Source organism: Electrophorus electricus, chromosome 5 (genome assembly GCF_013358815.1).
Source record: "Electrophorus electricus isolate fEleEle1 chromosome 5, fEleEle1.pri, whole genome shotgun sequence".
NCBI lineage: Eukaryota > Metazoa > Chordata > Actinopteri > Gymnotiformes > Gymnotidae > Electrophorus > Electrophorus electricus.
Window position 1 is genome coordinate 17,728,254 of NC_049539.1, and position 25,937 is coordinate 17,754,190.

At 41.0% G+C, this 25,937-nt stretch overlaps 2 protein-coding genes and 1 long non-coding RNA gene across 3 annotated transcripts in view; all 3 read left to right on the forward strand.

Moving 5' to 3' along the window:
• Positions 1 to 25,937, forward strand: part of LOC113569146 (NACHT, LRR and PYD domains-containing protein 12-like) — a 55,181-nt gene that overhangs the window by 21,427 nt on the left and 7,817 nt on the right. The window contains exons 7-8 of the mRNA XM_035526521.1: positions 12,373 to 12,543; positions 15,754 to 15,924. Of these exons, the coding sequence (XP_035382414.1) occupies positions 12,373 to 12,543; positions 15,754 to 15,924 (342 nt within the window). The remainder of the gene's footprint in view (positions 1 to 12,372; positions 12,544 to 15,753; positions 15,925 to 25,937) is intronic.
• On the forward strand, positions 2,627 to 4,844 carry LOC118241463. The gene is made up of 2 exons (XM_035526524.1): positions 2,627 to 2,710; positions 3,516 to 4,844. The coding sequence occupies exon 2, from the start codon at positions 3,996 to 3,998 to the stop codon at positions 4,710 to 4,712; it is 717 nt and encodes a 238-aa protein (XP_035382417.1). The 5' UTR covers positions 2,627 to 2,710; positions 3,516 to 3,995; the 3' UTR covers positions 4,713 to 4,844.
• Positions 2,705 to 7,886, forward strand: LOC118241465. The gene is made up of 2 exons (XR_004776095.1): positions 2,705 to 3,001; positions 7,051 to 7,886. It is a non-coding gene; the product is annotated as an uncharacterized LOC118241465 (long non-coding RNA).

The following is a 25,937-nucleotide window of genomic DNA, read 5'->3' on the forward strand; positions in this document are numbered from 1 at the left end:
TGTGTTTGTGTGTGTCTGTGTGCATGTGAGAAACAGAGAGAGACATAACTATTATTTGTGTGTGTGTGTGTGTGTGTGTGTGTCTGTGTGTGTGTGTGTGTGTGTGTGTGTGTGTGTGTGTGTGTGTGTGTGTGTGTGTGTGTGTGTGTGTGTGTGTCTGAAATAGAGAGAGACAGAGAGAAAGAGGCAGATCTATTTTTTGTCTATGAGAGAGAGACAGAAGTAGTGTGTGTGTGTGTGTGTGTGTGTGTTGTGTTGTGTGTGTGTGTGTGTGTGTGTGTGTGTGTGTGTGTGTGTGTATGTGAAAGAGAGTGAGGAAGAGATAGAGTAGCCTGACTGACTGATGGGGTCTGAGTCACACACACCTGACTAAGTGATGGGGTCTGCCTCATACACAACTGATTGACTGATGGGGTCTGCCTCACACACACCTGACGGACTGATGGGGACCCTCACACAGCTATTAAGTCTCCAGGATTCTCGGTGCACCACACAGACAGAACTCAGGACCTCACTGGGAAAAGCAAAGGCAGAGGAGAATGTTCCATGATCAATGATTCTGCTCTCTGCATTCTGTCCAATCAATACTGCAGTGTTCATCCTACCATCATTACTACTGCAGTGTTCATCCTACCATCATTACTACTGCAGTGTTCATACACTAATATTCACTACTGCAATGTTCATTCCTCCATAATCAATACTGCAGTTTTCATTATTCCATAGTCACAACTGCAGTGTTTATTTCTACATAATCACTCCTGCAGTGTTAATTTCTCCATAACAAATACTACAGTGATTATTCCACCATAATCAATACAGTGGTGTTTATTCCTCCATAATCACTACTGCAATATTCATTCCTTCATAATCAATACTACAGTGTTCATTCCTCCATAATCACTACTGCAGTGTTCATTCCTCCATAATCACTGCTGCAGTGTTAATTCCTCTATAATCACTACTCTGCGTGTCTTCCAATAATATTTTTGTATATTAGTGTGTTTGTATTTGTGAAACATCGAATGAGATCTATGTTGTTCTGTTTCCTGTTATGGTGTTAGGGGTGGGATATTTTGATATTTGGACTCTGATTATGGTAACTGCCATTCACTGACTTATGAACCAACCATCCATTATTTGGTCACCTGTCTTAGGTTGCTAATGAATGTTATTTGTCATGTCTTTGTCCATTTTGTCTTTGATGAAGACACAGTAGTGTTGAAATGTTGCTGTGTTTGTAAAATTAAAAGGCTGAAAATGTATCAGTGTGTTCCAGACCTTTCAAGCTCTTCTTTACATTTTTATTAGCAGTTCAGATCTTTTAATTCATCATCCTCTGACTGAACTACATTATTTACTGTATTTACTCATTTATAGACTATCTGGCTGTGGTCTCAATGAAGAGTCTTGCAAATCTCTCACATCAGTTCTACAAACAGAAAACTCACTGAGAGAGCTGGAGATGAATAATAATGACCTGCAGAATTCAGGAGTGGAGCAGCTCTGTGCTGGACTGAAGAGTTCACACTGTAAACTGGAGATTCTCAGGTGAGTTTCTGTGACTATTTTTGAATGTAAATAAAGAGCCATTTTAAAAAGGTCAGTATCAACTCCCTTATAGTACAGTATTAAACAAACATTGCCAGGCAAGGCAATAAAAGGAAATTTACACTTTTATATTATATTTTAAAGTTGTCATCTTTAAATATTTCTAAATATAGTTTTCTGTTGAAACCTTGCTGCATTTTATTAAATGACCACACTGTGGAGACAAAGAGTTACATCTGTCATGCATGAGCAGATTTTCAAGTCTAAAAGAGAAATATAACATTGTAAAGAGAAGACCCAGATGAGTCCTTGTCCACATGTACAGGTGTATTTATTGCAATGCTGCTTCAACTAGGCTCTTTGGCATTTTGTCCACAAGCTGCATTTTTGGTCACCTGAGAGCAGAAATTTAGCAAAATGTATTTTACAATCACACATGATTCCCTTGTGTTTTTGGGTGGGAGACCCCATTCTCATTATGATTTATACCATGTGTTCAACACATGTTGAGGTGAGCTGAACTGATAACCGTGCTGGAGGAAAGAGCTCCACTGAAAGAATGTCACTGTAGCTTGTAAAGGAAATGCTACATGCTTCGGTGATTCACATACAGTCAGTAGTATTATGTTCTCCAGGGAAAAATGCTTATGCAAGCAAAGAACGTTAAGGGAGTGTGACTATAGATCAGATAAACAGGAACTGTCTATCTTGTTTTACTACACTGCCTGCAAAGAAGAAACGACACCCAAGCAGACCGTTACCAACTGGCCTGAAGAGATAAGCAACGCTTAAAGCTGATTGGTCAGAGCATACAGCCAGAATTGTATATTAAGCAACGCTCTGTATGCTCGGGGCTCCTCTCAGCAGTGAGCCCCACAATCTGTGGAATCTTTCTTTTCTATTAAAACCTTTTTACTTATTATCCACATCTGACTCCCCATTTCATTGAATTTCCACCACAGAATTTGGCGTTGTTGGCAGGATCAGCGAGAGACACCATGCGGAGCAAGCAGTGACTAAACTTCGAGGACGCTCCTCAGAGAGAAAACTGAGCTGGAAAAAAGAGGGAAACCCACAAGAATACGGGAAAGTACCTAACCAGGGAGTGACGTCCCGCTTGACTCCGGTGGTGTGCTCCGCCTGATCTAACGAACAGAAAGTAAGTGGTGAAGTTCAGTAATTCAATCCTAGAAGAAAGTGACATAGTGATCCGCCTGAGTCTACCCTGGGGTGGGTCTTTAAAGTAGCATAGTATATGAGATACTAGGGCTTAAAAATAGGGTCAAGAGGACTCCGGAGTCTGGGACTCTGCCAGCCTAAGAGAATAGACACACTGAGTAGACGTACTAGTGTAAGAAATAGGCCCGGGCCGACAGAACACCCCACAGGAAAAGGAGTGGACTCAGTGTAGTAGCACGATTTGCTGGAGCAGAACTAATCCAGATTGGGGGTAGGTGGTGTGGATAATAAGATAAGAATAGGAAAATTGTAGAGAGTAGGTAAGTTTCCTTTGTTCTTTTGTTACCTGGGCACAAAAAAAAACAAAACAAAACAAAAAAAATTTATCATTATTATTATTATTATTATTATTATTATTATTATTATGATGGGTGCGGGCAACAGTAAGGAGTACGAGTTCAGTAAAGACAAGTTCTCCGGTAGCCTATTCTTTCAAATGAATAAGGACTACCGGGAACATGTAAACAAACACGTCCCATTTTGGATTAAATATTACGGTTTTAATGCCTCAGGGACTCTAAGTGTTGCATATCTGTTAAAATTAATTGAAAGAGTTAAGGTCAAGCCTAGGGAAGCTGATAAGAAAGTGTGGAAATATTTTGATGAGAACAGTGAAGACATGCTGGAAAAGGCAAAAATGTGGTTAGAAGAAGCTGAGAAAAGGCAGAAGCAGCAGGTAGGGCATAGAAAATGTAATAATGAAGTGTCTCAGTGTGATTCCTTAGCTGATCCTGACCTCGATGCCGCCCCGCCGAGAGCCCCCCAGCTGATTCAGCAACCACAAGCACTAGCAAATCCACCTCCTTATCCCGAACCAGGGACTTCATCGCTAATATCAAAGCCATCTCCATATGACGAACCAAGACGACAACTGGAGGCAATAACCTCACCAGTGGCTCATCGCACTCGAAGTCACGCCACTATAAAGCCATCTGCAGTGCCTGAGGTAGGCTATGCCCCACAGTTGCCGATGGTGGAAGTGTCGGGACCTGAGGGAGTGATTATGGTCCACCGTCACTGGACTGCAGACGACATCATGAAAGCGGCCGACGGCCTGAGCAAGCCAGGTGACATCGGCGGACGACACTTCGGACAAGAACTGATGGCATTCGTGCAGTCCTGCAGACCAACTCAGGCTGAACTGAGACGGTTGTTGATGATTCGACTCAGACCACAGTATAACCGCATTGACAAAAACTGGGTGGATGGAGATGTCCATCTCCACCTGCCTGAGTGGAAATGCACCACCCCAGGGCCAACAGGACCTGAATGGCCCATATAGAGAAATGATTAGAGGACTGATCGAAAGGGTGGAAACAGCCTATCCAACCACCATCAACACCGACATGATAGCAGCATGCAAACAGAGAGATGACGAACCCGTCACTGACTTTCTCGTCCGTCTGACGCATGTCCACACTGACCATTGTGGTATTGACACACCAGCACAACGAGCAGCAGGACCTGGAGAAGTAGGGGCATGGGAAGCTCATCTGAGAAACAGCTTCCTAATGAACATGAGAAAAGAAATCAGCGATCTGATTAGAAAAAACTGCATAGGCTACAGCAGAGCTCCCCTATCTACTATTGAGGAGCATGCCAAGCATCATGAGACAATCCTGGGGAAGAAAGACGCCAGACGAGAGCGTCAACAAGCAGATACCACACACCAAGCGATGCTGACGAGGCTCCAGACGATGGGAGATCAAGGGGAAGGCCGCGGACGAGGAAGTAGTCGTGGCAGGGGACGTGGTCGCGGAAGAGGCAGAGGCAGAGGAAGAGGAAAAGGAGGGAAAACTGATTGGATGAAAGGACAGGAATGCTACAACTGTGGAAAGTTTGGACACTTTGCCAGAAACTGTCCGGAGGAGGATAACTCATACGACAGGGGCACAGACCAGGATCCCACAATCCATGAGTGACGGGCGGTGGAGAGGCAGGACAGCAGCGGACCACTGAGTGAAGACGGCAAAAGAGAAGTGACAAATTTAAATTACCAACTATTACAGCAGATTAGTAAAGGGCCAAGAGGCCTCCCCGAGGTAACTGTGAAAGTAGAGGGAAAAAATGTTAAGTTTTTGGTTGACAGTGGTGCCACCCACTCAGTGTTAAAAGAAGGTTTAATAGAATGTAGAATGAGACCAGGATATGGGATAACAGTAATTGGAGTGGGAGACCATCCCATTGATGAAAGGATGTCCGAGCCTCTCCAATGTAGTTTAGGAAACAGTCAATTTAAACATAGTTTTTTGGTGTCAGAAACCTGTCCAATTAATTTGTTAGCTAGAGATTTAATGTGTAAACTTGGGTGCACAATTAGCAGCAACCCAGAGGGGTTATTTGTTACATGGGAAACACCTACACAGGGAGTCCAGCTAGAGGCAGGAGTCCCTTTGTACGTGTATGAATTGCAGTGCACTGCTGGGGAAGTACTAACACATTTTATGACTGGAGTTACTAACACACTACCTGGTGAGCTGACAATTAAACAAAGTGACTCTATTCACTGCACAATGAAGGTCCATGACTGATGTGACGTTGATTTTGAACAGAAATTTGACTTAGGGGGCAGCGACAGTTTGATTATCACAGCCATAGCATGGGACTGCGAGTGGGCTGCGGGAGTGGTGCAGCTCTCAGATAAACAGAAATCTTTATATTCAATCTCACATGCAGCGCCTCATGTGTCGCTGGCTAGCGCACATGTTGACCCAGACTGGCAGAGAGTAGGGTTGTGGACAAAATGCATGTTGAGCGCAACTGATTAGATAAAAGAACCCCAGTGTGAAATTATGTACAGCCCGAGCATAGATGTGTGGAAAATGCCAACCCCGTATAGGCTAAATTGCAAAAGGGGGGTCGAGCTTGTAAGTCCAAATATGGTAATTATGGCAGCCTCTGTTACCCTCTCAGAGGAAGAGGAAGAGGAACTGAAAACAGTTCCTGCAGGGTTATGGGCACAGGGAAAAAATGATGTGGGCTTAATAAAAGGATGTGACCCTGTCCACATCACCCCAAAATCTGATTACAGACCACACCAGCACCAATTCCCTTTAAAACCAGAGGCAGTGGAGGGTCGGTATGCGTGGGGAGTAGCACATGACTTTGGGGCCATTTGGAGACATCGCAACTTTCTCACCAGCTCAGGAGCAAAGTTAAAGAACCACCGCCTAGTAGCAGAGCTGCTGGAAGCAATCCAACTACCAAAGGAAGTAGCAATCATAAAGTGTGCTGCACACACAAAAGCAGATGACAATGTGTCAAAGGGGAATGCTTATACGGATAAAGTAGCTCAACTCACAGCCTTACAACCGCTCCATACACAAATGGCACAAGCAGATACCGAAACCAGAATATCTACCAAAGATATCCAAAAACAAGCCACTCCACAAGATTATGTGAAATGAAAAAAAGGGGGGGTGTAAACAAATATGCGGGATATGAGTACACCCAGATATGAACAAACCATGTCTCCCCACAGCTTATATGAAAGGACTAATTGAAATTGCTCATGGGAGGAGTCACATGAGCAAAGGGGGGATAGTGGAGAGTATAACGAGACATTGGTATGCACCAGGAATAAACACACACACCCAAAAGTTTTGTTCCCGATGCTTGGTATGTGCACAAAACACACCACACGGAGACAATCATACCAAACACGCACCCGCCGGACACCCACCGCCCAGTGAGCCATTTCAACATTGGCAAATAGATTTTGTAGAACTAACACCAGCCGAAGGGAAGAGGTACATGCTTGTGTGTGTATGCATGTTTAGTAAGTGGGTGGAGGCCTTCCCAACGGGAAAACAAGATAGTGATGCAGTAGCAAAAGCACTACTGAGAGAAATTATTCCCCGGTGGGGGTTGCCACAACGAGTGTCCAGTGACAATGGGACACCCTTCGTACACGAAGGGCTAAAGGCTCTGACTAAATACTTATGGGTAGATATGAGAAAACACTGCAGCTATCAGCCTACTAGTGCAGGGGCAGTAGAACGGACAAACGGCACCATTAAAGGGGGTCTAGCTAAATTAATGCAGGAAACAGGCATGAAATGGGTAAAATGCCTTCCCCTCGTCCTATGGCAATGTCGAACCAGGCCGCAGGCGCGAACAGGGCTATCAGCTTTTGAGATAGTGTTTGGACGGCCTCCCAACACGGGGATAGGACCGCCCGATTGGGATACTAACCTGATCAATGAATCACTTTTGCAGTATTGTGTGTCTCTGCACAAATCTCTCTCCCATGTGTCTAAGCGGGTGAAGGCAGTCCTTCCCGAGGTGACGAATACTCCACTCCACACCCATCAACCAGGTGATTGGGTGCTGATAAAGGACTTCAGAAGGAAGCGGTGGAACCAGCCCAGGTGGAGAGAACCATTGCAAGTGCTACTGATGACTAACACCGCCGTCAAGACCGATGGAAGAGCGACGTGGGTGCATCACACGCATTGTAAAAAGGCACCAGAGGACACATACTATCATGCATCAGTGTCATTACATCTAAAGATTGGTGCATACAAAAGTATGGAGGAGTAGAATTGGACTACATGGTGGGCAGTTCTACTGCCTGGACTTTTGACTTATGTGACGTAATTAATTGTGCAGGAAAGAATTCATCATAACGCGGATATGACATACTTATGTTGGGACAAGGATGACTTCCAGCTAACTTCCATGTTTTTACCATAATAATTGAAGGTTTTAGTCAATGATTGTATGAGAATCAAAGGGGGGAAATGTAAAGGAAATGCTACATGCTTCGGTGATTCACATACAGTCAGTAGTATTATGTTCTCCAGGGAAAAATGCTTATGCAAGCAAAGAACGTTAAGGGAGTGTGACTATAGATCAGATAAACAGGAACTGTCTATCTTGTTTTACTACACTGCCTGCAAAGAAGAAACGACACCCAAGCAGACCGTTACCAACTGGCGTGAAGAGATAAGCAACGCTTAAAGCTAATTGGTCAGAGCATACAGCCAGAATTGTATATTAAGCAACGCTCTGTATGCTCGGAGCTCCTCTCGGTAGTGAGCCCCACACTCTGTGGAATCTTCCTTTTCTATTAAAACCTTTTTACTTATTATCCACATCTGACTCCCCGTTTCATTGAATTTCCACCACAACCTCCACAGATCTGCTGTAATGTCAGCTGTGTCCACTCTCACTGTTGCCCCAAAGGCCTGCTGACTTTTTTAGTTTTGTTTTTTTGTGTGTGTTAATGTAAATGGTTGATTTTAGTGAATAAATTAGTTGTGTGAAGTAGTGATATTGTGAGTCGAAGTTCTGATCCAACTAAAACAACATGTGAACTGTCCTCTTCTCCCCAGTACTGCACACATACAGTCCATGAAGGACAAACTCCAGGGACACATTTCATGTCAACAGCAGACATGAGATAGTTGCCTCACACACACTTAACTGACTGATTGGGTCTGAGTCACACACAGACCTGACTGACTGATGGGGTCTGAGTCACACACACCTGACTGACTGATGGGGTCTGCCTCACACACCTGACTGAGTGATGGGGTCCCTGACTCAGCTATTGAGTCTCCAGGATTCTCGGTGCACCACAAAGACAGAACTCAGCACCTCACTGGGTAAAGCAAAGGCAGAGGAGAATGTTTCAAGATCAATGACTCATAGTGTGAGCACAGGAATGTAAACACTAGTAAAAGATTTTGCTCTCTGCATTCTGTCCATTCCTCCATAATCACTAATGCAGTGTTCATACCACCATCATTACTATTGCAGTGTTCATAGACTAATATTCACTACTGCAGTGTTCATTCCTCCATAATAAATACTACAGTGTTCATTACTCCATAGTCACTACTGCAGTGTTTATTTCTCCATAATAAATACTACAGTGATTATTCCACAATAATCAATACAGTGGTGTTTATCCCTCCATAATCACTACTGCAATGTTCATTCCAACATAATCAATACTGCAGTGTTTATTCCTCCATAATCACTACTGCAGTGTTTATTCCTCCATAATCATTACTCTGCGTGTTTTCCAACAATATTTTCTGTTTGTATATTAGTGTGTTTGTATTTGTGAAACATTGAATGAGATCTGTGTTGTTCTGTTTCCTGTTATGGTGTTAGGGGTGGGATATTTTGATATTTGGACTCTGATTATGGTAACTGCCATTCACTGACTTATGAACCAACCATCCATTATTTGGTCATCTGTCTTAGGCTGCTAATGAATGTTATTTGTCATGTCTTTGTCCATTTTGTCCTTGATGAAGACACAGTAGTGTTGAAATGTTGCTGTGTTTGTAAAATTAAAAGGCTGAAAATGTATCAGTGTGTTCCAGACCTTTCAAGCTCTTCTTAAAATTTTTATTAGCAGTTCAGATCTTTTAATTCATCATCCTCTGACTGAACTACATTATTTACTGTATTTACTCTTTTACAGACTATCTGGCTGTGGTCTCAATGAAGAGTCTTGCAAATCTCTCACATCAGTTCTACAAACAGAAAACTCACTGAGAGACCTGGAGATGAATAATAATGACCTGCAGAATTCAGGAGTGGAGCAGCTCTGTGCTGGACTGAAGAGTTCACACTGTAAACTGGAGATTCTCAGGTGAGTTTCTGTGACTATTTTTGAATGTAAATAAAGAGCCATTTTAAAAAGGTCAGTGTCAACTCCATTATAGTACAGTATTAAACAAACATTACCAGGCAAGTCAATGCAAGGAAACTTACACTTTTATATTATAAAGTTCTCTTCTTTAAATATTTCTAAATATAGTTTTCTGTTGAAACCTTGCTGCATTTCATTAAATGACCACACTATGGAGACAAAGAGTTACATCTGTGATGCATGAGCAGATTTTCAAGTCTATAAGAGAAATATAACATTGTAAAGAGAAGACACAGATGAGTCCTTGTCCACATGTACAGGTGTATTTATTACAATGCTGCTTCAACTAGGCACTTTGGTATTTTGTCCACAAGATGCATCTTTGTTCACCTGAGCACAGAAATTTTGCAAAATGTCTTACAGGATGAATATATTCAGAAACTCCCAACAACAGTGTGGTAAAATGAAGTGTTCTAATGTAAGATTTTTACTGAGTGATTTTATCTAGTTTATGTATGGAAACACTGTAAACATCAGTCATTCTAATCTCTCTGCAAATAAAAGCCCTTAAAGTCTTAATGAAAACATTTAAAGCTGAACCATTGAGGTTCTAGACACATTACAGGACACTTTTACAATCACACATGATTCAATGTGTTTTTGGGTGGGAGACCCTGTTCTCATTATGATTTACATCGTGTGTTCAACACATGTTGAGGTGAGCTGAACTGACAGCCATGCTGGAGGAAACAACGCAACAAGTTAATATTCATTCAATAGAACTGAAAAGTTTATTGGTTATTCCTTAAAATAAACCTGTGATCTCTCTCCACAGGTGTTTTTATGAAACATGTAGCTGGCTAATATTAGTAACCTTAAGCTTGACAAGTTACAGTATATTGTTGGTTACTACACCTAGATACCTCACGCTAACGCCATATTAGCTTGACTTAGGAGTGAATGTTGGCTGCTAAGTTTATCATCAAGCCAGAGACATCAAACAAAAATAGAACAGTGATGGTAGAAGATGTGGAGTCAGCAGAGAGAGAAACTGAGCAGATAGCTGACAGTAAACTCAGGACATCTGAACACAGTAGTGAGGAACAATGTTCAGCACTGGATGAGTGAACCTGTGGACTTAATTACAAGAGAGAAAGAGAGACAAACAAGACACAGTAATCAGGAGATTAGGAGGAGAGAAGGAGTGAAGTGTGTGTGTGTGTGTGTGTGTGTGTGTGTGTGTGTGTGTGTGTGTGTGTGTGTGTGTGTGTGTGTGTGTGTGTGTGTGTGTGTGTGTGTGTGTGTGGCATGCTGGGTCCCTGATGTTCTGTAAAAAAGCTAATGAGGCTAATGTTAGCTTCCTTAAATCTAAGGAACTGGCTAGAATATAAAATACTCCTGCTTGTTCATTTACATTTAGTACAGAGAGACAGAAAACAACCAGGATGAAGAGAAAGGGTAATGCTATTGCCATGGCAACCTTCTTTAGTAAGAACACAGCAGGAGAGAGAAAAGACAGAAGAACTTGATGGTGAAAGTGTCCAGGAGGAGGACATGGAAGAGAGTGGACACAGTAGACAGAGACGGAGGAGCCAGCTGTGTCCACTCTCACTGTAGCCCCACAGGTCTGCTGTAGTGTCAGCTGTGTCCACTCTCACTGTAGCCCCACAGGTCTGCTGTAGTGTCAGCTGTGTCCACTCTCACTGTAGCCCCACAGCTCTGCTGTAGTGTCAGCTGTGTCCACTCTCACTGTAGCCCCACAGGTCTGCTGTAGTGTCAGCTGTGTCCACTCTCACTGTAGCCCCACAGGTCTGCTGTAGTGTCAGCTGTGTCCACTCTCACTGTAGCCCCACAGCTCTGCTGTAGTGTCAGTTGTATCCACTCTCACTGTAGCCCCACAGGTCTGCTGTAGTGTCCGCTGTGTCCGCTCTCGCTGTAGCCCCACAGGTCTGCTGTAGTGTCAGCTGTGTCCACTCTCACTGTAGCCCCACAGGTCTGCTGTAGTGGAGAGAAGTGAGAAGTGAGTCGAAGTTCTGATCCAACTGAAACAACATGTGAACGGTCCTCTTCTCCCCAGTATTTTACTGCACACATACAGTCCATGAAGGACAAACTCCAGGGACACATTTCATGTCAACAGCAGACATGAGATAGTTGCCTCACACACACTTAACTGACTGATTGGGTCTGAGTCACACACACACCTGACTTACTGATGGGGTCTGAGTCACACACACCTGACTGACTGATGGGGTCTGCCTCACACACCTGACTGAGTGATGGGGTCCCTGACTCAGCTATTGAGCCTCCAGGATTCTCGGTGCACCACAAAGACAGAACTCAGCACCTCACTGGGTAAAGCAAAGGCAGAGGAGAATGTTCCATGATCAATGACTCATCGTGTGAGTACAGGAATGTAAACACTAGTAAAAGATTATGGTGTCTGCATTCTGTCCAATCAATACTACAGTGTTCATTCCTCCATAATCACTACTGTAGTGTTTATTCCTCCATAATCACCACTGCAGTGTTTATTCCTCCATAATCACTACTCTGCGTGTCTTCCAACAATATTTTCTGTTTGTATATTAGTGTGTTTGTATTTGTGAAACATTGAATGAGATCTGTGTTGTTCTGTTTCCTGTTATGGTGTTAGGGGAGGGATATTTTGATATTAGGACTCTGATTATGATAACTGCCATTCACTGACTTATGAACCAACCATCCATTATTTGGTCATCTGTCTTAGGCTGCTAATGAATATTATTTGTCATGTCTTTGTCCATTTTGTCTTTGATGAAGACACAGTAGTGTTGAAATGTTGCTGTGTTTGTAAAATTAAAAGGCTGAAAATGTATCAGTGTGTTCCAGACCTTTCAAGCTCTTCTTTACATTTTTATTAGCAGTTCAGATCTTTTAATTCATCATCCTCTGACTGAACTACATTATTTACTGTATTTACTCTTTTACAGACTATCTGGCTGTGGTCTCACCGAAGAGTCTTGCAAATCTCTCACATCAGTTCTACAAACAGAAAACTCACTGAGAGAGCTGGAGATGAATAATAATGACCTGCAGAATTCAGGAGTGGAGCAGCTCTGTGCTGGACTGAAGAGTTCACACTGTAAACTGGAGATTCTCAGGTGATTTCTGTGACTATTTTTGAATGTAAATAAAGATCCATTTTAAAAAGGTCAGTGTCAACTCCATTATAGTACAGTATTAAACAAACATTACCAGGCAAGGCAATGCAAGGAAATTTACACTTTTATATTATAAAGTTCTCTTCTTTAAATATTTCTAAATATAGTTTTCTGTTAAAACCTTGCTGCATTTCATTAAATGACCACACTGTGGAGACAAAGAGTTACATCTGTGATGCATGAGCAGATTTTCAAGTCTATAAGAGAAATATAACATTGTAAAGAGAAGACACAGATGAGTCCTTGTCCACATGTACAGGTGTATTTATTAAAATGCTGCTTCAACTAGGCGCATTGGCATTTTGTCCACACGGTGCACTTTTGGTCACCTGACAGCAGAAATTTTGCAAAATGTCTTACAGGATGAATATATTCAGAAACTCCCAACAACAGTGTGGTAAAATGAAGTGTTCTAATGTAAGATTTTCAATGAGTGATTTTATCTAGTTTATGTATGGAAACACTGTAAACATCAGTCATTCTAATCTCTCTGCAAATAAAAGCCCTTAAAGTCTTAATGAAAACATTTAATGCTGAACCATTGAGGTTCTAGACACATTACAGGACACTTTTACAATCACACATGATTCAATGTGTTTTTGTGTGGGAGACCCTGTTCTTATTATGATTTACACCATGTGTTCAACACATGTTGAGGTGAGCTGAACTGACAGCCATGCTGGAGGAAACAATGCAACAAGTTAATATTCATTCAATAGAACTGAAAAGTTTATTGGTTATTCCTTAAAATAAACCTGTGATCTCTCTCCACAGGTGCTTTTATGAAACATGTAGCTGGCTAATATTAGTAACCTTATGCTAGCCAAGTTACAGTATATTGTTGGTTACTACACCTAGATACCTCACGCTAACGTCATATTAGCTTGACTTAGGAGTGAATGTTGGCTGCTAATTTTATCATCAAGCCAGAGACATCAAACTAAAATAGAACAGTGATGGTAGAAGACGTGGAGTCAGCAGAGAGAGAAACTGAGCAGACAGCTGACAGTAAACTCAGGACATCTGAACACAGTAGTGAGGAACAATGTTCAGCACTGGACGAGTGAACCTGTGGACTTAATTACAAGAGAGAAAGAAAGACACACAAGACACAGTAATCAGGAGATTAGGAGGAGAGAAGGAGTGAAGTGTGTGTGTGTGTGTGTGTGTGTGTGTGTGTGTGTGTGTGTGTGTGTGTGTGTGTGTGTGTGTGTGTGTGTGTGTGTGTGTGTGTGTGTGTGTGTGTGTGTGGCATGCTGGGTCCCTGATGTTCTGTAAAAAAGCTAATGAGGCTAATGTTAGCTTCCTTAAATCTAAGGAACTGGCTAGAATATAAAATACTCCTGCTTGTTCATTTACATTTAGTATAGAGAGACAGAAAACAACCAGGATGAAGAGAAAGGGTAATGCTATTGCCATGGCAACCTTCTTTAGTAAGAAGACAGCAGGAGAGAGAAAAGACAAAAGAACTTGATGGTGAAAGTGTCCAGGAGGAGCACATGGAAGAGAGTGGACACAGCAGAAAGAGACGGAGGAGCCAGCTGTGTCCACTCTCACTGTAGCCCCACAGGTCTGCTGTAGTGTCAGCTGTGTCCACTCTCACTGTCTGTAGCCCCACAGGTCTGCTGTAGTGTCAGCTGTGTCCACTCTCACTGTAGCCCCACATGTCTGCTGTAGTGTCAGCTGTGTCCACTCTCACTGTAGCCCCACAGGTCTGCTGTAGTGTTAGCTGTGTCCACTCTCACTGTAGCCCCACAGGTCTGCTGTAGTGTCAGTTGTATCCACTCTCACTGTAGCCCCACAGCTCTGCTGTAGTGTCCGCTGTGTCCACTCTCACTGTAGCCCCACAGGTCTGCTATAGTGTCAGCTGTGTCCACTCTCACTGTAGCCTCACAGGTCTGCTGTAGTGTCTGCTTTGTCCACTCTCACTGTAGCCCCACAGGTCTGCTGTAGTGTCAGCTGTGTCCACTCTCACTGTATCCCCACAGGTCTGCTGTAGTGTCAGCTGTGTCCACTCTCACTGTAGCCCCACAGGTCTGCTGTATTGTCGGCTTTGTCCACTCTCACTGTAGCCCCACAGGTCTGCTGTAGTGTCGGCTGTGTCCGCTCTCGCTGTAGCCCCACAGGTCTGCTGTAATGTCAGCTGTGTCCACTCTCACTGTAGCCCCACAGGTCTGCTGTAGTGGAGAGAAGTGAGAAGTGAGTCGAAGTTCTGATCCAACTGAAACAACATGTGAACGGTCCTCTTCTCCCCAGTATTTTACTGCACACATACAGTCCATGAAGGACAAACTCCAGGGACACATTTCATGTCAACAGCAGACATGAGATAGTTGCCTCACACACACTTAACTGACTGATTGGGTCTGAGTCACACACACACCTGACTTACTGATGGGGTCTGAGTCACACACACCTGACTGACTGATGGGGTCTGCCTCACACACCTGACTGAGTGATGGGGTCCCTGACTCAGCTATTGAGCCTCCAGGATTCTCGGTGCACCACAAAGACAGAACTCAGCACCTCACTGGGTAAAGCAAAGGCAGAGGAGAATGTTCCATGATCAGTGACTCATCGTGTGAGTACAGGAATGTAAACACTAGTAAAAGATTATGGTGTCTGCATTCTGTCCAATCAATACTACAGTGTTCATTCCTCCATAATCACTACTGTAGTGTTTATTCCTCCATAATCACCACTGCAGTGTTTATTCCTCCATAATCACTACTCTGCATGTCTTCCAACAATATTTTCTGTTTGTATATTAGTGTGTTTGTATTTGTGAAACATTGAATGAGATCTGTGTTGTTCTGTTTCCTGTTATGGTGTTAGGGGAGGGATATTTTGATATTAGGACTCTGATTATGATAACTGCCATTCACTACTTATGCACCAACCATCCATTATTTGCTCATCTGTCTTAGGCTGCTAATGAATATTATTTGTCATGTCTTTGTCCATTTTGTCTTTGATGAAGACACAGTAGTGTTGAAATGTTGCTGTGCTTGTAAAATTAAAAGGCTGAAAATGTGTCAGTGTGTTCCAGACCTTTCAAGCTCTTCTTAAATTTTTTATTAGCAGTTCAGATCTTTTAATTCATCATCCTCTGACTGAACTACATTATTTACTGTATTTACTCTTTTACAGACTATCTGGCTGTGGTCTCACCGAAGAGTCTTGCAAATCTCTCACATCAGTTCTACAAACAGAAAACTCACTGAGAGAGCTGGAGATGAATAATAATGACCTGCAGAATTCAGGAGTGGAGCAGCTCTGTGCTGGACTGAAGAGTTCACACTGTAAACTGGAGATTCTCAGGTGATTTCTGTGACTATTTTTGAATGTAAATAAAGATCCATTTTAAAAAGGTCAGTGTCAACTCCATTATAGTACAGTATTAAACAAACATTACCAGGCAAGGCAATGCAAGGAAATTTACACTTTTATATTATAAAGTTCTCTTCTTTAAATATTTCTAAATATAGTTTTCTGTTAAAACCTTGCTGCATTTCATTAAATGACCACACTGTGGAGACAAAGAGTTACATCTGTGATGCATGAGCAGATTTTCAAGTCTATAAGAGAAATATAACATTGTAAAGACAAGACACAGATGAGTCCTTGTCCACATGTACAGGTGTATTTATTACAATGCTGCTTCAACTAGGCACTTTGGTATTTTGTCCACAAGCTGCATCTTTGGTCACCTGAGCACAGAAATTTTGCAAAATGTCTTACAGGATGAATATATTCAGAAACTCCCAACAACAGTGTGGTAAAATGAAGTGTTCTAATGTAAGATTTTCACTGAGTGATTTTATCTAGTTTATGTATGGAAACACTGTAAACATCAGTCATTCTAATCTCTCTGCAAATAAAAGCCCTTAAAGTCTTAATGAAAACATTTAAAGCTGAACCATTGAGGTTCTGGGCACATTACAGGACACTTTTACAATCACACATGATTCAATGTGTTTTGGGTGGGAGACCCTGTTCTCATTATGATTTACACCGTGTGTTCAACACATGTTGAGGTGAGCTGAACTGACAGCCATGCTGGAGGAAACAACGCAACAAGTTAATATTCATTCAATAGAACTGAAAAGTTTATTGGTTATTCCTTAAAATAAACCTGTGATCTCTCTCCACAGGTGTTTTTATGAAACATGTAGCTGGCTAATATTAGTAACCTTAAGCTTGCCAAGTTACAGTATATTGTTGGTTACTACACCTAGATACCTCACGCTAGCATCATATTAGCTTGACTTAGGAGTGAATGTTGGCTGCTAATTTTTTCATCAAGCCAGAGACATCAAACAAAAATAGAACAGTGATGGTAGAAGAGGTGGAGTCAGCAGAGAGAGAAACTGAGCAGACAGCTGACAGTAAACTCAGGACATCTGAACACAGTAGTGAGGAACAATGTTCAGCACTGGACGAGTGAACCTGTGGACTTAATTACAAGAGAGAAAGAAAGACACACAAGACACAGTAATCAGTAATCAGGAGATTAGGAGGAGAGAAGGAGTGAAGTGTGTGTGTGTGTGTGTGTGTGTGTGTGTGTTTGGCATGCTGGTTCCCTGATGTTCTGTAAAAAAGCTAATGAGGCTAATGTTAGCTTCCTTAAATCTAAGGAACTGGCTAGAATATAAAATACTCCTGCTTGTTCATTTACATTTAGTATAGAGAGACAGAAAACAACCAGGATGAAGAGAAAGGGTAATGCTATTGCCATGGCAACCTTCTTTAGTAAGAAGACAGCAGGAGAGAGAAAAGACAAAAGAACTTGATGGTGAAAGTGTCCAGGAGGAGGACATGGAAGAGAGTGGACACAGCAGACAGAGACGGAGGAGCCAGCTGTGTCCACTCTCACTGTAGCCCCACAGGTCTGCTGTAGTGTCAGCTGTGTCCACTCTCACTGTAGCCCCACAGGTCTGCTGTAGTGTCAGCTGTGTCCACTCTCACTGTAGCCTCAAAGGGCTGCTGTAGTGTCAGCTGTGTCCACTCTCACTGTAGCCTCACAGCTCTGCTGTAGTTTCAGCTGTGTCCACTCTCAATGTAACCCCTCAGGTCTGCTGTAGTGTCAGTTTTGTCCAGTCTCACTGTAGCCCCACAGGTCTGCTGTAATGTCAGCTGTGTCCACTCTCACTGTAGCCCCACAGGTCTGCTGTAATGTCAGCTGTGTCCACTCTCACTGTAGCCCCAAAAAGGGCTGCTGACTTGTTTAGTTGGGGTTTTTTGTGTTAATGTAAATGGTTGATTTTTCTGAATAAATTAGTTGTGTGAAGTAGCGATATTGTGAGTTGAAGTTCTGATCCAACTGAAACAACATGTGAACGGTCCTCTTCTCCCCAGTATTTTACTGCACACATACAGTCCATGAAGGACAAACTCCAGGGACACATTTCATGTCAACAGCAGACATGAGATAGTTGCCTCACACACACTTAACTGACTGATTGGGTCTGAGTCACACACACACCTGACTTACTGATGGGGTCTGAGTCACACACACCTGACTGACTGATGGGGTCTGCCTCACACACCTGACTGAGTGATGGGGTCCCTGACTCAGCTATTGAGCCTCCAGGATTCTCGGTGCACCACAAAGACAGAACTCAGCACCTCACTGGGTAAAGCAAAGGCAGAGGAGAATGTTCCATGATCAATGACTCATCGTGTGAGTACAGGAATGTAAACACTAGTAAAAGATTATGGTGTCTGCATTCTGTCCGATCAATACTGCAGTGTTCATTCCTCCATAATCACTACTGTAGTGTTTATTCCTCCATAATCAATACTGCAGTGTATATTCCTCCATAATCACTACTCTGCATGTCTTCCAACAATATTTTCTGTTTGTATATTAGTCTGTTTGTATTTGTGAAACATTGAATGAGAGCTATGTTGTTCTGTTTCCTGTTATGGTGTTAGGGGTGGGATATTTTGATATTTGGACTCTGATTATGGTAACTGCCATTCACTGACTTATGAACCAACCATCCATTATTTGGTCACCTGTCTTAGGCTGCTAATGAATGTTATTTGTCATGCCTTTGTCCATTTTGTCTTTGATGAAGACATAGTAGTGTTGAAATGTTACTGTGTTTGTCAAATTAAAAGGCTGAAAATGTATCAGTATGTTCCAGACCTTTCAAGCTCTTCTTTACATTTTTATTAGCAGTTCAGATCTTTTAATTCATCATCCTCTGACTGAACTACATTATTTACTGTATTTACTCTTTTACAGACTATCTGGCTGTGGCCTCACGGAAGAGTCTTGCAAATCTCTCACATCAGTTCTACAAACAGAAAACTCACTGAGAGAGTTGGAGATGAATAATAATGACCTGCAGAATTCAGGAGTGGAGCAGCTCTGTGCTGGACTGAAGAGTTCACACTCTAAACTGGAAATTCTCAGGTGAGCTTCTGTGACTTTTTTTGAATGTAAATAAAGAGTCATTTTAAAAAGGTCAGTGTCAACTCCCTTATAGTACAGTATTAAACAAACATTGCCAGGCAAGGCAATGCAAGGAAATTTACACTTTTATATTATATTATAAAGTTCTCTTCTTTAAATATTTCTAAATATAATTTTCTGTTGAAACTTTGCTGCATTTCATTAAATGACCACACTGTGGAGACAAAGAGTTACATTTGTGATGCATGAAGAGATATTCAAGTCTAGAAGAGAAATATAACATTGTAAAGAGAAGACACAGATGAGTCCTTGTCCACATGTACAGGTGTATTTATTAAAATGCTGCTTCAACTAGGCGCATTGGCATTTTGTCCACATGGTACACTTTTGGTCAGCTGACAGCAGAAATTGTGCAAAATGTCTTACAGGATGAATATATTCAGAAACTTCTACAACAGTGTTGTAAAATGAAGTGTTCTAATGTAAGATTTTCACTGAGTGATTTTATCTAGTTTATGTATGGAAACAATGTAAACATCAGTCATTCTAATCTCTCTGCAAATAAAAGCCCTTAAAGTCTTAAAGAAAACATATAAAGCTGAACCATTGAGGTTCTAGACACATTACAGGACACTTTTACAATCACACATGATTCAATGTGTTTTTGGGTGGGAGACCCTGTTCTCATTATGATTTACACCGTGTGTTCAACACATGTTGAGGTTAGCTGAACTGACAGCCATGCTGGAGGAAAGAACGCAACAAGTTAATATTCATTCAATAGAACTGAAAAGTTTATTGGTTATTACTTAAGTTAAACCTGTGATCTCTCTCAACGAGTGTTTTTATGGAACATTTAGCTGGCTAATATTAGTAACCTTAAGCTTGCCAAGTTACAGTATATTGTTGGTTACTACACCTAGATACCTCACGCTAACGTCATATTAGCTTGACTTAGGAGTGAAAGTTGGATGCTAATTTTTTTCATCAAGCCAGAGACATCAAACAAAAATAGTACGGTGATGGTAGACGACATGGAGTCAGCAGAGAGAGAAACTGAGCAGACAGCTGACAGTAAACTCAGGACATCTGAACACAGTAGTGAGGAACAATGTTCAGCACTGGACGAGTGAACCTGTGGACTTAATTACAAGAGAGAAAGAAAGACACACAAGACACAGTAATCAGTAATCAGGAGATTAGGAGGAGAGAAGGAGTGAAGTGTGTGTGTGTGTGTGTGTGTGTGTGTGTGTGTGTGTGTGTGTGTGTGTGTGTGTGTGTGTGTGTGTGTGTGTGTGTGTGTGTTTGTGTGTGTGTGTGTGGTGCATAGCATGTGTGGTGTTTTGTATTACATCAGAATTTTAGATCAGACATTTCTGCACCCATAATTCATCATTTGATACTACATAATTCAGCTACACTGAGAATTATAACCAAACTTAGAAATATAATCACATGTAGAATTCTAACCAAATGTAGCAATATAACTACATGTAGAAATATAACCACACACAGAATTATAACCACTTGTAGAATTATAACTAAATGTAGAATTATAACCACACACAGAATTTTTGGAATCTTGAAATACAACCTTTTTCGAGGGAATGAATCAAAGAATGGAAGATACTTGTAAGTGATATAAAATATTAAGTGCTGTACAGAAATGAAACCTTTCTCAAGTAATAATATTTATGTTTAGGTAACCCACACCCTTGATTTACTGGTAATGATTCATTCAAATTGTAATCTTATGGGTTAATTAATGATTCCCTGAGTGACCTCAAGTGAATGTCATAATCTGATAAGGAATTAAACAGTATGTAGTTTATTATACACTATAATAGTGGTTTTACCACTGTATTAACTTGTGTACCCTTAAATTCCTCTGTGCTGTAAGGCCATTTTAGTGTGTCACCACAAGAAGTTCACTGGTCACATCTGTCCCCCCAATAAATATGTTCTGCAGGCCTCAACTGGACATTTGGTGCTAAAATTATTTCCCAGCCAGTAAATCAGACCTCACACTGTTTAGTTCAGGGCTAATATAATTACCTGTTTATACACAGTAAACCAGACCTCACACTGTTTAGTTCAGGGCCAATATAATTACTGTTTATACACAGTAAACCAGACCTCACACTGTTTAGTTCAGGGCCAATATAATTACTGTTTATACACAGTAAACCAGACCTCACACTGTTTAGTTCAGAGCCAATATGACTACTGTTTATACACAGTAAACCAGACCTCACACTGTTCAGGGCCAATATGACTACTGTTTGAAATCTTATTAATTATATAGATTGACACAAGTATGTTTTATTTACTGTTTATAATGCTTCACCTCAATTGAAACGTGTGTGTGTGTGTGAGGGAGAGACAGAACTATTATTTGTGTGTGTGTGTGTGTGTGTGTGTGTGTGTGTTTGGGTGTGTGTGTGTTTGGGTGTGTGAGAGAGGGGGGGAGAGAGAGAACTTTTATCTATGTGTGTGTGTGTGAGACAGAGAGACAGAACTGTTATCTACGTGTTTGAGAGAGAAAGAGAACTATTATCTGTGTGTGTGTGTGTGTGTGTCTGAAATAGAGAGCGAGAGACAGTGAGAGAGAGACAGACAGATCTATTATTTGTGTGTGTGTGTGTGTGTATGTGAGAGAGAGACAGAGAGAGAGAGAGAGAACAAACTTTTATCTGTGTGTGTGCGTGAGAGCGAGAGAACTATTTTTTGTATGTGTGTGTGTGTGTGAGAGAGAGAAACACAACTATTATCTGTGTGTGTGTGTGTGTGTATATATGAGAGAGAAATAGAGAGAGACAGAGAGAGAGACAGATCTATTATTTGTAAGTGTGAGACAGAACTATTATCTGTGAGTTTGTGTGTGTGTGAAATAGAGAGAGACAGACAGATCTATTTGTGTGTGTGAGAGAGACAGAACTATCTGTGTGTGACCCCCCTGATGGAATGTGCTCCTCACTGGACCCCTTGCTGTGCTCCTTGTCTTTCTGCTTCCTCCATACAGGAGAACAAACACTGACCAAAGAAAATACTTAAAACCACAACATGTCTGGAGGGCTCAGAAGTTCAGAAACAATAGTGAAGGTGTTTTGCAGGGAAAAGATATAAAATACAAATAGTGGGAGAGTCAAGGCACTGTTCTGTTAAAAAAAAAAGGAAAAAATGTGTAAAACTCTTATTTAATGCATTGTTCATAGCAACACTCTAATACAATGGTTATGCTACAGTTTTAATATGTTGCACATTAATATGTGTCCAGGCTACATCCCACACAATATAGTAACATGGCCGTCTTTAGGGTTCACAAATTATGAAGAAAATCATCAGTTTTATCTTACAGTGTTTGATAAATGGTAAAGGAGTTTTGGAGGCAGCCATCTTCAGTTGCTGGTTATTTCAGCTGCAGATGATTATAGAGAGATACCAACCTTTATACATCTCTGTTATGTGCCAGTGTAGGGGGAGAGACCACAACAGACACTTTATTCTGAGCACAAACCATTATTACTAAAAAGTGATAGAGATCTACAAACATGCCATCTGACTCTATGGGGAGTATAAGCCAGAATAAAAACCAAACCCAACACATGCTCCACCCCAAACCTGTCTTCATTAAACATAAACCAGAAGAGGGAAAAGAAAATACAGTAGTAGATGTAACAAGTTCAAATCCACTCAGTGATTGTACAGTAATCTTCTACACCCACGATATTTTATGTTGATACACACAGCCACACAATAGACTACACTACCCAACAGTGGCTCAAATGATCTGGGGGAGTTGTTCTAGGACAGAGCCAACTCTGGAAACTGAAGGTACAAATCTGTGTTCTATTAGCATGCCTGTGTTCAGTCTGTCTATTAAATCTTATCAGGCTGCAGTTATGGAGTGTTTGTAGTTTCACTGTAACTGTAGTGTGGTAGCAGCAGGGTGTGTTTGGGTGTGTGTAGGGCACCAGAATGGTCAAAAACAGTATAACGCCTTTATATGTAGTGAAGATAATGTTCATAATATTTTTCTCAACTAAAACTGGGAGCACACGAAACAGCAGAAAACAGTTTGGTCTGGAAATACAGTAGTAAACTTGTGATTGTTGCCCTTGTGTTTTTAGGAAGTTGATGTTGACGTATTAAAAAATGTCAGAAGGTACAATAAAAACACCACAAATTTTTTAAATTGTACCATTTGAAGGAAAAAAGAAAGATAGTAATAACATGAATATCCAAGAATCACTTGTGTCCAGCAGTAACAGAAATATAAGTGACAAGTTTCTCAATTTGAGTGACAATAATTTTATCCAATCACATATGTGGTAGGACGGCCGGGGGCAGCAGAATATTGAATGACGTCATTACAGTGGCCAATAGCATCAGAGGAGCTGTTTTAACTTACTGAGGTGAAGGGAACTGTAGTGGATCATGAAAATGACAGCACATCTCAAACTGGAACTGGAGGATATTTGCTGCTATGGTGATTTCCAAGAGAAAAGGAAAATACCAGAAAGGGACAGACAAAAAGTAAAAGTAGATGGACTAAGACAGACAGACAAAGCCTGTATGAGTTTTTCACTCAATCTCTGATCGTCATTCATGGCTAACAGCTAACTAGGTAATGTTAGCAAAGAAAGTCTAGCTATGTTGATTTGTTTAGTTGTTTACTATTCAGCAAGATATCTAACTAGCTAACAGTCTCAACAATTTGACCAAACCGTCAATAAGCAAGATTGGACTTCTTGCCTTTGCAACAATCAAGTTACAGTCTTTAGGAGAAATGCGGTTGGATCTTCACGTAGTTGAGAGCAGGAGGGAGGAGGGTGAGGGTGTAGCGGAAGATTTGACGGGGATGTGATTTATAACATCTGGTGTTCATGAAGTACAGCTGTGTATTAATCAGTCAGGTCACCTACATCAGTTTAAACACATTTAAACCTTGTAGCTAGGTTACAGGTGGTTACTAGGTTACAGGTGGTCACTAGGTTACAACCACGATCTCGCTATCCGCGCTTTAGCGATTCACGGTCAAGTCATCCGGGGTTTAAATTTAATGCGCCTATATGCGCGATTTTACGGTATTTCGCTGCTCACCGCAATCTAACTCTTCCTAAGCAAAGAAACAGACTTGCGTATTTTTAAGAGCTTTGATGGACATGCACTTTTACTACATTTAAGAGTACAAAATACAGTTTACTTGATTGAACTAGTTTATTTGCATAATTAGATTAAACACAATTGGTAATATATTTACACATCTTAATAAGCATTGTGGAAAATGCTTTTTCTGCATAATGTTTCTCAGAAGGTTATTATAGATCTTGACTGCCAGCTGAAACAGGGGTTATCACTACTGAAATGTGGCAAATGTGCAGGGCAGGGGAACTCCAGGGCTGAAATATTCCACTGCCAATTGAATGGTGGCCCTTGGCCATCACCAGATCATTAATAAATCTATATTGAAGTTTTACATATTTTTCTGAATTTTAACAAAATGCAAAAGCAGTTCCACTACCACATGTGAGTAGAAGCCCTTGACTATTAGCAGAGTAAGTTTGGACACTCACTGTATAATGTCTTCATGAATCCATATTAAAGTCAAATTACCTTTAGGTGAAATAATACACTCATTTTGTATAGACTGAATTTGCAGAGTAAGTTTGGACAGATTTCACTCTACTATTTTTCATAAACTCCTATTAAAATAATAATACCTTTGGGTGAATTCATGTACTCATTTCATTCAGGTTGATTTTGGATATCTATTTCTCAGAAATGTCCCATAAAGCCAAGACAGTTCCATGACCACATAAGAGTACATTTATGTTTACTTTTACAGCATTTGGCAGATGCTCTTATACAGAACGACTTAGAAAAGTGCTTTGTCATTTCCTCATAGAACAGATCCTAGCCAGTAAAGTAGGTTAGAGTGCAAGATACCAATGAACTAGAATACTGTTGAAATACAGGGATCAATGCTAATGTCTAGAAGTACAAAATACATTTAAGCTCTATAACAGAGAATCAGTGCAATAAACAATAAGTACTAGAGTTAGTCAACACAGGAGCAGTCAACAGTAATAAACAAGTACTAGAGTTAGTCAACAGGAGCAGTCAGAGTAGTAAATAAGTACTAGAGTTATTCAACATAGGAGCAGTCAGAGTAGTAAACAATAAGTACTAGAGTTAGTCAACATAGGAGCAGTCAACATCAGTAATAAACAATAAGTACTAGAGATAGTCAACATAGGAGCAGTCAACATCAGAGTAATAAACACCCTACAAGAAGTACTAGAGTTTCAGTTAGTCAACATAGGAGCAGGATCAGTGGTCATTTAAATATTCCACAAACAGATGGGTCTTCAGTCTGTGTTTGAAGACTGCGAGGGACTCTGCTGTCCAGACAGCACGCGGAAGTTTAATAATCCCATATTAAAGTCATACTACCATTAGGGGAATTCATGTACTCATTTACAATATGCTGATTTTGGATATCTATTTCTCAGAGATATTCCCATAATGACAAAATAATTCCACTATACTATATACTATGGAGTATGTTGTGATATCTGTTGTATCTACTGTAGGGTATATTGTAATATTGTATCTACTGTAGAGTACATTGAGATATCTGTTGTATTTACTGTAGGGTATATTGTAATATTTGTTGTATCTACTGTAGGATACATTATAATATTTGTTGTATCTACTGTAGACTATATTGTATTGTCTGTTGTATGTGCTGTAGGGTATATTGTGATATCTGTTGTATCAACTGTAGGGTATATTGTAATGTCTGATCTATCTACTGTAGGGTATATTGTGATATCTGTTGTATCTACTGTAGGGTATATTGTAATGTCTGTTGTATCTACTTGCAGTCTAGCTATCTGTAATCTTG